General features: G+C 39.1%; 1 protein-coding gene across 4 annotated transcripts in view; it reads left to right on the top strand.

The window, feature by feature from the left end:
- SNCAIP (synuclein alpha interacting protein) overlaps nt 1–13,618 on the top strand; it is an 85,446-nt gene extending 71,828 nt beyond the window's left edge. For 3 of the 4 annotated variants that reach the window (XM_062604525.1, XM_062604524.1, XM_062604526.1), the window contains 4 exons: nt 3,181–3,273; nt 5,707–6,763; nt 8,494–8,564; nt 13,062–13,618. In XM_062604525.1, the coding sequence (XP_062460509.1) occupies nt 3,181–3,273; nt 5,707–6,763; nt 8,494–8,564; nt 13,062–13,146 (1,306 nt within the window). In that variant the 3' untranslated portion in view covers nt 13,147–13,618. The remainder of the gene's footprint in view (nt 1–3,180; nt 3,274–5,706; nt 6,764–8,493; nt 8,565–13,061) is intronic. The other variant, XM_062604527.1, reaches the window with a different exon arrangement.
- Nucleotides 13,619–15,409: the final 1,791 nt, after the last annotated feature.

Raw genomic sequence — 15,409 nt, 5'->3', positions numbered from 1 at the left:
AGTTTCTTGCAGAGTCTATACAAAATATTGCCTTTCATTTTAGTTCCTGAGATCTCATAAGTCTTAAAGTCTTAGTTATTTCCTCACTGATTTAATCTGCTTAAAAAAATGTAGATGCCAGTGTAGAGAATTCCTACTTTCACAAATACATACTTTTTAGCACTGATGACATTAGCAGTAATGATTTGTATCGTTTGGACTTTCCTGGCCTGAAGAGACCAGATCAGAACTACTGACATAAAATTAATGCTTCCCTAGACTACTTTTACAATTCTGCTTCATGACAGACAGTTCTACTTGCACTCCCAGAGGGCTGCACCGTCCTACGTTTATGGGCCTGGATGTGCAAAGCAGTTAATCAGTGAGAGACTTGTTGATCCTTCTGGTACACAAGCCAAAATCTCTATCAAGGCAAAGATCAAAGCAAACCATGAGTCAAAAGATGAAGATGAGAGAGTGGTTTAATATCCTCTTTTCTGTGTTCCGTAAACACACTTTTCTGTGTTCTGTAAACAAAATCCATGGTTTTCCTGAAACTTCAGAGGAATAGCTGAAAAACAGCTGAATAAAAAAGTTATTGCAGAGGTGTGCTATGGTGTGTGCAAGTTGCTAGTGTGTTTGGGGGTTTTGTATTGGGCTAGGTTTGGGGGGGGAGAGTGTTTTTTTTGGGGGTGTTTTTTTGGTAGTAAATGATATACAGACATATAATAAGAAACCCAGTATATACTTCACAATTATCCATTCGTCTCTTTTCTACTTAGTTCAGCTGTTCTATTTTTAGCTTCATAGAGTGGCCATTCCTTTATTTGAAACAAAGCAGATAAGTAAGGAAACATGCTATGACAGATACTTCAGTAGAGCCCAATGCCTCAGACTGTTCCTTGTTCAGTTGCTGAGCTCCCTGATTCCATTAGGCGGTAGTGGGAATCCACAGTTGTCTAAGTAGACACGGAAGTGTCCTTACATATTACTTACTGTGAACATTGTCTAAGCTAAGACCTTCAAAATTTGGGCATTAAACATCATAAAGTAGGTAGACTTTTTTACTCCTGAAGCTATAGTGATCCTGTCTCCCAAATCAGGGTGGTTTTAATGCTTAAATATCCCAAGAAGTTATGATCCCTCATTTTCAATGTTATGTTAAATATATATGTGTATGTTATATACCTTTAGGGACAGTTCTGGCAAGATGTGTGGGTTTCTGTGAGCTATTTGCTAACTAGTTAAACTGTGAAAATAGAGGAAGCTTCAATTCTTTTAGCATAATAAGATGTTTAAGTGGAATGAGAACTTTAACTCAGTAGAAGAGGTGTCAGAGATTTCCATTACAGCTAAAAGCATAAGAAGCTGTTAGCTACATTAGTTAGATACTTAGAAATAGAAGTTGAAGGAAGTATAAATGGCAAATAAAGCAGACAAACTGCATCACAATCTAATCTCAAAATGCAAATTTCCCTGGCTCTTAAAAGAGAGTATCTGGGAAGTTGCAATATAAGCCAATGTTGACAGATGGTAGGAGTCATTTTAAAATAATCTAAGGAAGTGTGTAGGCAAGAGGAAGGAAGATGGAAAATTAAAAGAAGAAAGGATCTACATAAAGCATGTGATGGTAATTCAGTATGTGAAAATCCTACCTTTATTTCTGTAGCAGTTTTCAGATCCACTCTGATATCTTAAAACTAAAAAGTTTGGTTTTCTGCCAGCCCTGCAAGTACAACCTGTAGTCTAAAAAGTCATCTGGAGTCATTCTGGCTTTCACATTGCCAGTTTCAAAGGCTGCACTTGGAACTCAGCTAACTCTTCTGCTGATGGCATGTGAGCTAAGAAAGAGTCCAGCTCACTGGTGGAGAACTGTATTAGTTCTGCAGATCCAACAAGAATTAAAGTACTAAAAATATATTACTTCTACAGCAACAGAAGCAGAGCCTGGAAGAAGCAGGTAAAAAGTCATTTTCACATGGTGATTTTATGAGGACCAGGAAATAAAACCAAATGTACCAATTATATTCCAGATGAAAGGTACCATACACAGAGTAACAAGAAGTTGTAAGTCTCTTTGGTTTCTCAGTAGTTTCCTAATAATTCTGTCTGTGCAGTGTTTAGAAGCACTGGAACTTAGAGGTCACTAAACAAGATGGAATGTTAACTGTAGTGGTTGACAAGCTAAAGGTGTGGGTGTTTTGATGTTAGAATGGAAGGTCTAAATTGAATGGGAGGGAAACGGGAGAAAAACTTTTTAGGCAAATAGAGCTAAGCCTTCATTTTTATAGAACTACTTGGAAGGTTTGCAGGTTATCTTGTAGAACTGAGTCTTTCTGATGAAAATAAGAATGTGGCAGGATAAGAGAGATTATGATTACATTTCGATGGTGAATGGAGTCTGTAGTATGGATGTCACTTTCATAATACTAACAATTACTATGTACTATCACAATTTTTTAAACAATGGTCTCTAAAGTTATATACAAATCAGTGCAGATCACACCAGACTGAAGGCTACAGTAGGTACAGCACTACTGAGTATAAAGTTAGTGTAAAGCACAGGTAGGATCTGTGATACATTTGGGCAGCAGGCAGATGTGTTTTTTTCCTACTCCACTGAATCACACAGAGATCATACTTAGCTTCATTCTGCAGTTGAAGAAGATTAGACCAGTGGGCAAAGGCTCCTCTCTGAGTTTATTTGCGGATAGAAGAGTAGGGAGCAGTTGTCGGAGCTATCATTTAGCTCAGTAAAAGCCAACTACAAAATGTAGGAAGTGACTTCTTAATCTGACCCTTTCCTCTTCCTTTATGGTAACAAGTAAGAATCAAGTGGCCCTACATTTGTTCTGCCGTATCTTTGTTTCTCTGCTATTATTTTCTGTAAGTCAATTGGTTCCAATGAACTGCTGCTTCCACATTTTCCTTATATGAATTACAATAAATAATCTTTGACAGGTAATGATTCGGAGAAATCTCTCAGTTGATCTTGTGCAGTCATCACAAAATATCCACAGGAATTCAGAGACAAGTACAAGCTATTATTTATAATTTCTCTTTTTACTTACTATGTAAAGTATAGGTGAAAAGGATTTATTTTTTGAATATAAAGTTGAATGGGTAGGATCAGTTATCCTGTAGGTTGTTAATGCTAACAGTTTTACAATTCAGGGTAAACAGTCTTACATTTTCTTGCAGGCAGACAGTGGAACGTGTTACATTACAGAACCAACTCCAGCAGCTTTTAGAAGCCCAGCGGTCTGAGGGCAAGTCACTGCCCATGTCCCCAAGGTAAGGTGACTAGAATTGTGCTGCAGTCTGGATTTGCATAGTTTCATGGTATATCAGTTGTCAGGAGAAGCTATGACCTGGCTAAATGCTATATGTTGGGTTTTTTTTTGTGGGCTTGAAGCTGAGCTTCTAGAATGTAAAAGTGTGTAATGTCGTATAATTATTGGAAATTTTGACTATGAAATGAACAGTCCCTATTTCCCAATAGAGTGAAAATCAGATTTACAGTAGAACAGAATATATGTTGTATTAGATGAACAGCAGAGGAGCCTAGAAAAGTTGTAAAGTTTGATCTTATAATGGTCCATACAGTACCTCCAGCAATAATTCGTCCAGTTGCCAACAAAACCTGCTTTCAGATTAGTAAGACTCCTTATGCTTCTTAAATCTTTTGGCTTCATTAGATCGATGGAAAGTCAAAATTCCAAAAACTTTGTATACTGTTTACATATCCTGTCAGAAGTGCCAGAAATACACACAAACTGAGTGAGGAGGGAAGTAAAGACAGCTGACTGGATCTGGAGCCTGCTAACATACCTCTGTGACTTCTGCCATAGACTTCCAGTGTGATGCATGGAAGTCAGGCGAGCACATGACTTCTGTCTGATAACAATCTGAAGAAAACTTTGAAAGGAATTAAATAACTCACATGCAAATAGGACTCAATTTGTCATAATCTTCTAATCCAGTTTCCTCTCTGGAAGACACATACAGTGCTCCTTGTTTCAGAGTTGTTAGGGAATTTCATATATGTTAAAATGTAAAGTTAACAAAAAAGCTTCTGCAGATATTGATGGTCAGAGCTTTGGGTCATCAAGTATGAATTCATAGATTCAGTGACTGCTTTTTTTCCACTCTCACAGAATCCCAAATACTTTTCTGGACAAGTGCTCCATGTCCCTCAATTTAATGTGTGAGTGCTTCAGACAAGTGCAAAAAGTTACAGAAGTAGATAACAAGGACATTGGGATTGGAGGTGCATGTATGAAGGAATTTCAGCTAGGAAATGGCTGTAAACTCCAAACTCCTAAAATAGAAAACCACACTGGAAAGAGTTGTTTTGTCCCTTTTTTTTAAATCATGGTCTCTGTCTTCCCTGTCTGCCAGCTCAACAGGAACAATAAGACCAATATCTGTTTCAGCTTATTTGGTTTGAGCGATTTTTGCTGACTGGTCTCACATATGAGTACTGGCGAGAACCAGGACTCTTTTCTTTAAGTATCAGATAAGATCATTTGAGAGCAGATATCTCATCATTCATTATTCCTGTAAAAAGGTAGGTTTCAGTATCCTTTTAGTTAAGTAAGGAAGTTTGAAAATGATGCTCTGTTATTTAATGTTTTACTTCACAGTTGGGTACTACTTTTCCTTCCAGCTAGAGCTCATTTGTGAATATTATCATCATCCAAGCAGCCAGTAGCAGATCTAAGAGAACCTATCATTTTTACTAGGAATGTCTGTGGTAGCTACATGCATATTCTTTCATGTTTATTTCAGTTTGCCACAGGAGAAGCAGCAGAAAATGAATTGAAGATGAGGTGGCTAATACAGGCATAGTGAATTTTATACGCTATGAGAACTATGGACTCATCAGAAGTTGCTTGTGAGAAAATAAATTAATTGTATGAATTCACTGCCTCATACTAACCTTAATTTTATCGTCTTATCCTTGCTTAGAGGTAAAGAGGTTTAAAATAAGAATGCAGAGTATTATGAGCTCTAGCACATGTCATGGAGAAAAAAATGGTCTCTAGAATTTATGTTTTTTGCAAATCAGACTTCTTTGAGTCTGTTTCCTTGTTCTATAACTTTTGGAGTTCTGAACTTCATTATTCTAATAGTGTTGAAATAAATTCATGTCACCTTTTTCATACTTTTCAGTATTTCATATCTGAAAAGGTTTTGAGCACAAATCACCTTGACTTTTTATGAGGTCTTATATGGCCAGACTTAATACCAGATGGAGTTTAGATTTATTAAACAATTGCTATACAGATAGCTGGTAATTTCACAGTATTTAGAATAACCCACTTTTTTTTTTTTTTTTTTTTTGGATAGGAGGCACTTGGCCTCACAGGGTTTTTTCACCTTTTAAAACATGTCAACTCCCACAAATAGGAAACAGTGGTTTCTCTAAAGTTTTCCTAGTAAAGTCATCTTTGGCATTGAAACAACCATTCTAAGTTTTAATTTCAAGGGGTTTTCTTTGTAAGAGAAAGTGAAACTCAAATCCTAATTAGGAGTGGAAGCAGAGTTACATCCTTCTCTGTGTAATCCTTGCTGTGGCATCATAGTAATGAGCTCCATGTGGGTAGCAATGAAGAGAGTAAGTAACAATAAGCTGAGACAGACACATACACTGGAAATGGCAGTTTCACATTTTATATGTGCATTAATTTGGCTGTGGTATTTTCTCCTCTTTTTTTCTTTAAGCTTACCATCATCTCCTGCTTCTGGCAAACCCCTGTGGAAACCATCTGAAGCAGATGAATTGTCTCCACCAAAAAGTAAATTAAACACCCAAGATGGGATTCATATTCTTGGCAGCTTGGGAACTTCTAGTCGCACTCGAGCCAAGACAAAAGATGAGGACTCAGATAAAATCTTACGCCAGTTGTTAGGGAAGGAAATCTCTGAAAATGTCTGTACACAGGAAAAGCTTACTTTGGAATTTCAGGATACTCATGCATCCTCCAAGAACGTGAAGAAGATTTTGCCAGAGAAGAGGGAGCTGAAGTTAGCCAGACTGAGGCAACTGATGCAGAGGTCACTTAGTGAGTCTGACACAGACTCGGCTAATTCTGAGGACCACAAGAACACCCCTATCAAAAGAACTGACAAACCAAGGCCTCAGCCCATAGTGGAGAGTGTTGAGAGCACAGAGAGTTTGCACCTGATGATTAAGAAACATACTTCCGGAGGAGGACGCCGTTTCCCTTTTGGTATCAGGGTCTCCAAGTCTGTGGATGGCCACAGTCCTTCCCCTACTTCAGAGAACAGTGATCCGGATAATGAAGCCCCTTATCAGCCTGGTACTGTTCCTCAGAACCAGTTTTGTGGAGATAACTCTCCATCCAGCATGGATGCTGCTCAAAAGGTTGCCACCAGCCCTAAGAGTGCTCTCAAGTCTCCATCTTCAAAGCGCAGAACCTCCCAAAATTTGAAACTTCGAGTAACTTTTGAGGAGCCTGTAGTGCAGGTGGAGCTAGCAGAACCAGAACTAAATGAGGAAAAGGATAAGGAGCGGGGCAAAGGACTTGTGCGGGCTCCACCTGCTTCTGGTGAGACAGCAGCGGATCAGCTAAAAAGGCCTTTTGGAACCTTTCGGTCCATAATGGAGACACTGAGTGGCAACCAAAATAACAACAACAACTGTCAAACAGCTAACCTGATCAAAACCTCATCTACACTGCCTTTTGCCTCATTAGGAAGGAAGATGGCAGACAGCAAGGGAAATCCAGCAGCTCTCACAAAAGGAAGAAACAAGCCAGTGAGTGCACTGAAAGGAGGAAGGGCCTTTTTTTTTTACTCTTGTCTCTTTAAGCAGTGTATAAGTTTGACAGCTTCTTCTTCCTGCCTTCCTGTAGCAAAAGGATGCACACAAATACTTGACTGAGAAAACTCGTCTTTGTTTTAATTTTAGAAGGCTTTTTCAAAGAGTATTTACATAGGTATTGCTTGTGTGCAGAGTCTGTATTCTTGGTGCACATGATTCACATGTTCTGTGTTGAAAGCTTTCTGCAGAGACATGACTCACCTGGAGATGTTTGTTGTTGCTCTGTGTGACAAGTCATACAGTGAGAATGTCACATTTGAATCCATGTGATTTCTGAGGAGTGAATAATTGAGGATCTAGCCCTGTCCTGTTCTATAGCCAATACTAATGAGAGCAACATGGTAAAAATAAGTGGTAGAACACAAAGAGGAAGAATAGCAGAGATGGTCCTTCCTACCTCTGTTGGAGCTACAGCCTTCCCCTAGGTGTTAAAGCCATCAGTACCCTTCTTTGCCCACCCTCTTCTCATAGTATGGAGTCTTCTGTGGCACAGCATATCATACTGGTCTGCAGGAAAATGTACTGGATCCAGGTGATTCCCAAGAGTTCCCTTTCTGGAATCACAACAGAAAGAGTAGTGTCTCCAGTTAAGGCTCTCCTTTTAATAGTAAAGAGAAAACACTCTGAGAAAAAAATGTATCTTCCAAAAGAAAGAAAGAGGCATTGAATTAAGGAGGCAGGTAGGAAATGCTGTGAGCACCATGTATTTGTAGAGCTGAGAGAAGTGCTAGCATCTGGAGACATGATAAAGAGTTGAGTGAGAGGCAGTGGCAGAGAATTTAATCCTCTGTGAAAGACAGGGTGGGAGGGAATGGGTGGATGGAAAGACATGAGGCAAAAGAATAATTTCAAGATTAAAAAAGTACATAAAGCAGGCCAAAAGGAGGAGGAATAGTGAATTATATACTGTAAAAAGTATGACAAGGTAGTGGGAGAAAAACACAGGAAAATCTTAGGCATAGAGGAGGCAAAATGAGCATGGAAAAGAAAGAGTGGAAAAAGAGAACTGGGAAACAGTGAGTAGTCCATATTAGTGGGTAGTGCTAGAACAGTAGTGCTACAGCAGAATATGAAATGAAATACAAAATTAAAATGGGACCTCATAAACTCCATTGAAGTGGGACTGCATTTGTTAAATTTTACTCAGAATCACACTATGAATTTTACTGATTCGAGCCTTTAAAAGGCATACGCCTTCTAGTCAAACAGCCAATTTAACACAATTATTTTAATAACACAGTGGCAATTTTTTTTAAGAGTGATTCAGATTTTATAGTGACAGAGAAAAGATGGTCTGTCTTCAAAGGTGTTCTGATAAGAGTGCAAGGTTATGAGAAGTTTTCACAGTTCCCTAAGAAATTTGAAGAATTAGATGAGGTAATTGTAACAGTATTGACACACTGTAAAATACATCTGTGAAAAGGCCATGTTTGCATGTCATTGTGGCCAACATCAAAATTGTGGGAAGAATACATTTTCATACCAAACCAAAGGACCAAAGCACACATCTCAACAAGGTGACAGATTCAGCCTTATTTACTAACTCAAAAGGAAATTTGTTTAAATGTTATTGTGGCTATTTGCATGTTTTGTTTGCCTTCTGTGTTATGTATGCAGGAAGCTCAGTGCTTGTTTTTAACTGATATGATGTTGTACTTCCTTAGGGTCCTTGCTTCAGCTACACCAGTCTTTCCTCTAGCATGCTGAATGAAGAACTTCTGTGTAACTATGCTTGGTATGTGCTTATGCATGGTGATATTTAGCATTAATGTTGCTTTGTTTTTTCAAATTGCATGTCTTTGCTAACTTTATTCATAACTGAAATACTGTAACTGATTGATACGTAAGAAGGGAAATAGATGAACAGATAAATATGTGAGTTCCTAGAAAAGCAGAAATGTATGATGGATTTCTGCTGATGTCACCATTGAACTGGCTACAGATTTTGAGTCCAAGTAAGTATAGAAGGTATTCATACTTGTAAATCCACCAGGGAGTATAGCACACTTTGGCTGAGTATTCAGCCTCTCTTGAATAAAAGGCAAGTACCAGATGAGAATGGAAGTTAAATTTCCTCTCATGAGGAGAGCAAAACAACTACAGTTCATCTCTAAATGGAGACTACAGAGAACATGAGGCAGAATGCTGTACTTTTAAGTCTAGTGCTCTCCTGTTTTCACACATTTTTCTTACTTTGGCATTAAATCTGGTTTTAAAAGTCTGGTAACTTTGACTGTATTCAAACTCCTTAATTTAGACGTGTTCCATCAGGACTATTCAGGCAAATAGAGACCGGTCTCTCAAGGTCCATAAGGATATACTGGAAAAAATAACATTTGACAAAATGGGATTTTATGTGACAAGCAAATGCTTTGTAAAAATTACCTATTATCATTTTTATTCAGCTCTTCACACTCACAAATTTTTGTGATTATCATTTTTTTCTGTTAAACTGAGGTGTAAGTCCTTTCATTAGGCCTGGAAATGACTGCTGTTAACACCATAATTGTACATATGAAGGGAAAATTATAAAATAGTCATTCTGTATTTTTCAAAGCCTAAATTCCTTTCAGGTTACTCTTTTCTAAACACCTAATTTTGTTGTTGTTAGGTTGGTTTTTTTTCTAAAGCCAGGATCTTCCCCTGCTTAAAAACTCAATTTCCATAATGGAAATGGGAGTCTTGTTCTGAAGTCATTGGCACAGTATATGTGAAACCAGGTGGAACTGCAATATTTCCAAGAAGTTTCATTCTCTCCTGAAAACAAAGTGGGAAATTGTAGTGCAGAAAACTGACTGCACAGCAGCAGTCTGAGGGACCATCACTGGGCAGCCTCCAGTCAAAACACCCAGCTGCCTGTCGAGTCCATGGAGTAACACAAAACCATTAATCTCATCTTTATGTTAGAGCTATCTCCCAGATGTCGCCAGTTGTTGTAATTTGGTATCGCCTGGTGTAAATGTTCTTGTGTGAGAAGTCCCTGGCCGCACAGCATTTACCCAGAAGCAGCAACGGACAGGAGGGGTTTGGCTGCTGCTGCAGAGCTGCAGAATCACCTGCTGGAAGCGTGAAGGTTTTGCCAAGAAGTGCCTAGGGGCACTTCTGGTCCAAGCACGATGTCCTGAAGCTGTCCCTGTGATGGTGGGCATGTGGAAAACCAGAGAATAGGAAACAAGAAGCAGAGTGCACTAGCGGCACAGTTGAACGAGTCTGTTGTTGTACTCACAGATTAGGAGAGAAGTACCCACGGATTAGGAGAGGAGTACCCACAGATTAGGAGAAGAAAGAGAAACTGTGCCAGAGACTGTTGGCATGAGATTTCCAAAAATCACATAAGAAGGAAGGCGTATTGTGGTTTTCAGAAATCAGACCCAAAGCTCTCGGAGCTTCTTAGCCAGCTTTTGTTATGCCTTTTATCATGTGTTGTGCTTTTTGAACAGCAAAATAGGTTCCTGTTATTAGTCCACTGCATGCTGCCCTGCAGCCTGTGAAATTTAAATAACAGAAGAACATCACCATCATATGCCCTACAAGCCCCTTGACACTATGTGAATTTTCCCTGTAAGGTCTGTAGAGACTGTGTAAATACCATTTCAGAGCTGTTTTGAAAAAGAACCTTTCTGAAAATAGGATGGTCTTTGGTGTTTAAAACCTTTATAGATTGTTATATGGGAGGGTTATATTTCTGGACACGGTCACTAGCCCACAGTGACTGTAGACTGTAGATACAGCAAATTTTATTAGCATCTTCTGAAATCCAAAGTCATTATACAAAAATCTACCTTGAGTCAGATGACATTCCTGTCCACCAGTTTCCAGCTTCTTTTTTTCAGCTTCTGTTTATTTCATTTGTTTTATTTTTTCATTTCAAATACCAAAGTACTTCAAGGCTGTATAGATTACTTTTTCAAATTGGTCACAGCTTATTAGTAAGGGATTGTGCTACGTTTTTTAGTGTCCTTTTAAAACTTTATACACCCTATTTTTCTCAAGTCCCTAGAGTAAATTTTGGATATGTAGGATGGGTTGAGATTTTTATTCCCCTTTTGGAAGGATTGGCTACTTTCTTGCATGTTACAGCTCTGAGCAAATGCTTGTAGTTTTTTCCATCTTGTATGTATGCCAGTGAACAGTTCCTTCTCACACTTTAGATCATCTGAAATCTACAGTACATTAAGGTAAGCACTAACTCAACATATCAATATAAACCCCTTAGCTGCAGCTATAAACAGCAAAAATTGTTTCGGACATCAGGGGCAATCAGCAGAATCTACCATCAGATTTCTGTCAAATGGTAAACTGCGCATACTTCTAAAATAAAAGTGTGTGGATCTCACCTAACAGGTATTCCACTGCCAGGCATAGTGCTGGATAAATTACAACTTCAGATATATAGTCTAGAAAAAAGGATACTTATCTGGATAACTAATAAAATAGTTGCTATTTGAACTAGTAAAGTATAAAATCAATATTGGAGTAATTTAGGCCTTTTATGAGGAAATAACACGGTGGATGGATGATGGCAGAGCGGTGGATGTGGTCTACCTTGACTTCAGCAAAGCATTTGACACAGTCTCCCACAGCATCCTCACAGCTAAATTGAGGAAGTGTGGTCTGGATGACCAGGTAGTGAGGTGGACTGCGAACTGGCTGAAGGAGAGAAGCCAGAGAGTTGTAGTCTATGGGGCTGAGTCTAGTTGGAGGCCTGTATCTAGTGGAGTGCCTCAAGGGTCAGTACAGGGACCGGTATTATTTAATATATTCATCAACGATTTAGATGAGGGAATCGAGTGTACTATCAGCAAGTTTGCTGATGACAGTAAGCTGGGAGGAGTGGCTGACACGCCAGAAGGCTGTGCTGCCATCCAGCGAGACCTGGACAGGCTGGAGAGTTGGGCAAGGAATAACTTGATGAAATATAACAAGGGAAAGTGTAGAGTCCTGCATCTGGGCAGGAACAACCCCAGGTTCCAGTATAGGTTGGGAAACGACCTGTTAGAGAGCAGTGTAGGGGAGAGGGACCTGGGGATCCTAGTGGACGACAGGATGACCATGAGCCAACACTGTGCCCTTGTGGCCAAGAAGGCCAATGGCACCCTGGGGTGTATTAGAAGGGGGGTGGTTAATAGGTCGAGAGAGGTCCTCCTTCCCCTCTACTCTGCCCTGGTGAGACCCCATCTGGAATATTGTGTCCAGTTCTGGGCCCCTCAGTTCAAGAAGGACAGGGAGCTGCTGGAGAGAGTCCAGCGCAGGGCAACGAAGATGATTAAGGGAGTGGAGCATCTCCCTTATGAGGAAAGACTGAGGGAGCTGGGTCTCTATAGTTTGGAGAAGAGGAGACTGAGGGGTGACCTTATTAGTGTCTATAAATATATAAAGGGGGAGTGTCACGAGGATGGAGCCAGGCTCTACTCAGTGGCAAACAGTGATAGGACAAGGGGTAATGGGTACAAACTGGAACACAAGAGGTTCCACTTAAACTTGAGAAGAAACTTCTTCTCAGTGAGGGTGACGGAACACTGGAACAGGCTGCCCAGGGAGGTTGTGGAGTCTCCTTCCCTGGAGACATTCAAAACCCGCCTGGACACATTCCTGTGTAACATTATCTAGGTGCTCCTGCTCCGGCAGGGGGATTGGACTAGATGATCTTTTGAGGACCCTTCCAATCTCTAGCATACTGTGATACTGTGATATCAGAAATAGAATTGCTACTTGCCATTTTTCCTCTGGCTTTTGCCACCATGTTCTACTTAAGTAGACACTTAAAGTAAGTCCAATGAATCAACTTCTGAAAATGTTTATTTCTTTATGATGACTTCTAATGGAGACTTGATGATTCCCTTACAGGTAGAGTCAGAAGCAAACAGGATATGTCTCATGTTTATTGTAGTGGACCTTTTTATCATTATGATACTTTTTGCTAAAAGAAAAGGAATTTTGGGACATTCTTTCAGTTATTACCAGAATATTATGACAGTGTACCAGTTAATGCCATGATTTAAAAAGGTCTTCATTGTCCTGCTGCTTTACCATTTTGATTTCAGAGTAGGAGCTACAAGAAAGAATCCATAGTATTAAGAAGTATTTTGTATAGTACATATTGAAAGAAATATACAGAGAGAGGAAGATTGATTAGAGTTCAGTACTTGCAAATGAAGTAGAACAGGCTATACAAACACAAGGCAAACCCCTCTATGTTGTTAGTGAGTAATTTTATTCTTTCTTTCTCCAGGCATGATGACATCAATGGGAAAAGCCAGAAACCCAACAGTCAAAAGAGTACTGAAGAGCCAGAGCTGCAGGAATTCTTCCTCTAAACCATATCTTAACTTGTCTCACTTTGTTTGAAATATATCCTTTTTGAAAAATTAATGAGACATGTTCCTCACCAGCAAAACAGCAGCTGTTAGGATGCCTTAATTTGTAGCAGTTAGACCAATATACAAAACATTTTATGATATATGTGTATATGTAACTTGTTTGTAAGCTGTGCTGTGTAAAGGCATGAGTGAGCAAAAGTAACAATTTGAAAATTGTTATGACACAGGCAACCTGCAAAATGTTTGTTGGGCCACAGAACACATTTTGTACTTTGTGTCTTGCATGGATATATTGTCCTATATCTTTATTCCCCTTTGTCAATGGCATATACTGTCAAAGTTTCAGCCAGGACTCTGCCTCCTCAACTCCTCAGTGAGACCAAGGCAAAAGCATTGATTTTTTGAGTATGTTTTGTCTGTTGTTATTTCTGTTTTTTGTAAAAAGGAAATAAAGATGATGTTAATAGGACATGCTGAGTGCAGATACTTCTTATACTTCAGTGTTTCAGCTTTGAGCCTTAAGTGCCTTGTTGGCCTTTCTGGTGTTCATTTGGTACTGAGACAGTGTCCAGTACCACGATTTCAGTTCAGTCAATCAGTTGAGCCAAGAATTGCTTTAATGTTTAGTGGTCCCTTTTCAGCTTTAAAATGTGTAAAAATAAATAAATAAAAATTAAAAAAAAATAGAAATGCAATTTTAAATTACCATTTATCATTACTTACCAAACACTAGCAATGTGCTTAACAATCTGCTAAGACGTAGTCCATATTCTGTCAAAAATGTCATGGTCCTTTTACTAAATGTTCTTTTAACCTTTCAGATAAAATACAGTCTCTTACTGAACTCACTTTATTTCTGGTAAACTGTGAGTACATACTGCAAATGTGTCATACAGCACAGCATCCAAAAGCAGACTACTACACAATCTTTACTTGACACATTTATTTATTTCAGATATGTGTGTTTACATTTGCTTTGATTATATTGATCACTTTCCATTTGAAGACTGCTATGGTTTGATGAGAAAGATCCAAATACATAAGCATTTATTTTACTGGCTGCTCTAATGGAACATAGGGAAGTCACAGGCAGTTTGCCAAAGAAATTTTTTATCACAAAGACTATCATAGAATTGTAGACTGGTTTGGATTGGAAGGGACCCTTAAAGATTGTCTAGTTTCAACTTCCCTGCAGTGACCAGGGAAGTCAAAAAATGAGAAGATTATGGAAATTAAATTCCCGCAATTGTAGAACTACTAGTAAGTAAATAATATGGACACTCAAGAAGATTTTGATTAAGTACAAAGGAGTTGCTTTCTGTGCAGTTTCTCTTGCCTGTTTTTGCTGTGTTCATATTGACCATTGGACTTCCTTTCTGGTGAGTAATAAGAGAGAGGGACTTCCTGAGTATGATTCATCATACGTATTATAGATACCTCATTTACAGGAGTACAAGTCCCTTCTTATTTACTACAGGGGAAGTTGAGGTAATAGATTTCTTGGAAGAGTTACATGGTACTTGGACGCCTTCAACTAAGTGAGATAAGTGCTTTCTTTGGGTCACTCTTCCGAGTGACGTCACATTTGGTCATACAGCTGCCATGGACCGAGATGACTGAATGCCCCAAGCAGCCTGCGTATAGGCTTTGGATAAGCACAAAGTACTACTGGATAAAAAAGAGCCAATGGAGGCAACAGCGAAAACCTCCACAAATAGAAACAACAAAGGCCTGCACTTACAGAAATAAAATTCTGATTTTCTTTCCACAGTTTTTATCTGTCACTTGGCAACACTTGGATTTTTGAACTAAAGTGATAAACCTAGCACTCTAGCTGACCTGAACTGTGTTGTTTAAAGAAACAACCAAACCTCCAAAAATATACGTCAGCCAGGAACAGCAATACCTCTAATGGGCCTCCTGTCATCTGTGTGTATATAAAAAATCTGAATTCAAAGTGAGATGGGACATATGTGCTGCAATTGCCAGAGTGCTGAAAGAGAGCATAAGGAGAGGTCCTGTGTCTGGTAGATGGGCTTAAAACAAATTGGCAGGTAGCATTTTTGAAAGATGAAGAGACTAGACATTCATACTACAGTTGTATGAATGGCAGAAGCATCAATCCTGCTGAGTGATCTTCACTGGCTGGAGATATGTAAAGTCTGCTAGACTAGATATCTGTAGAATCTGACTGAAACAGGGGATAAAACTGGACTTCTGTGGAAGGATTTGAAACAAGGTGTAGGCATTGTCAGGCCCC

The sequence above is a fragment of the Pezoporus occidentalis genome, unplaced genomic scaffold (assembly GCF_034315485.1).
Source record: "Pezoporus occidentalis ecotype Australia unplaced genomic scaffold, CSIRO_AGI_Poc_V1 ctg86, whole genome shotgun sequence".
In the NCBI taxonomy this organism is placed as follows: Eukaryota; Metazoa; Chordata; class Aves; order Psittaciformes; family Psittacidae; genus Pezoporus; species Pezoporus occidentalis.
Note: the sequence above shows the minus strand (reverse complement) of the source record. Positions and strands in the feature narration are given on the sequence as shown.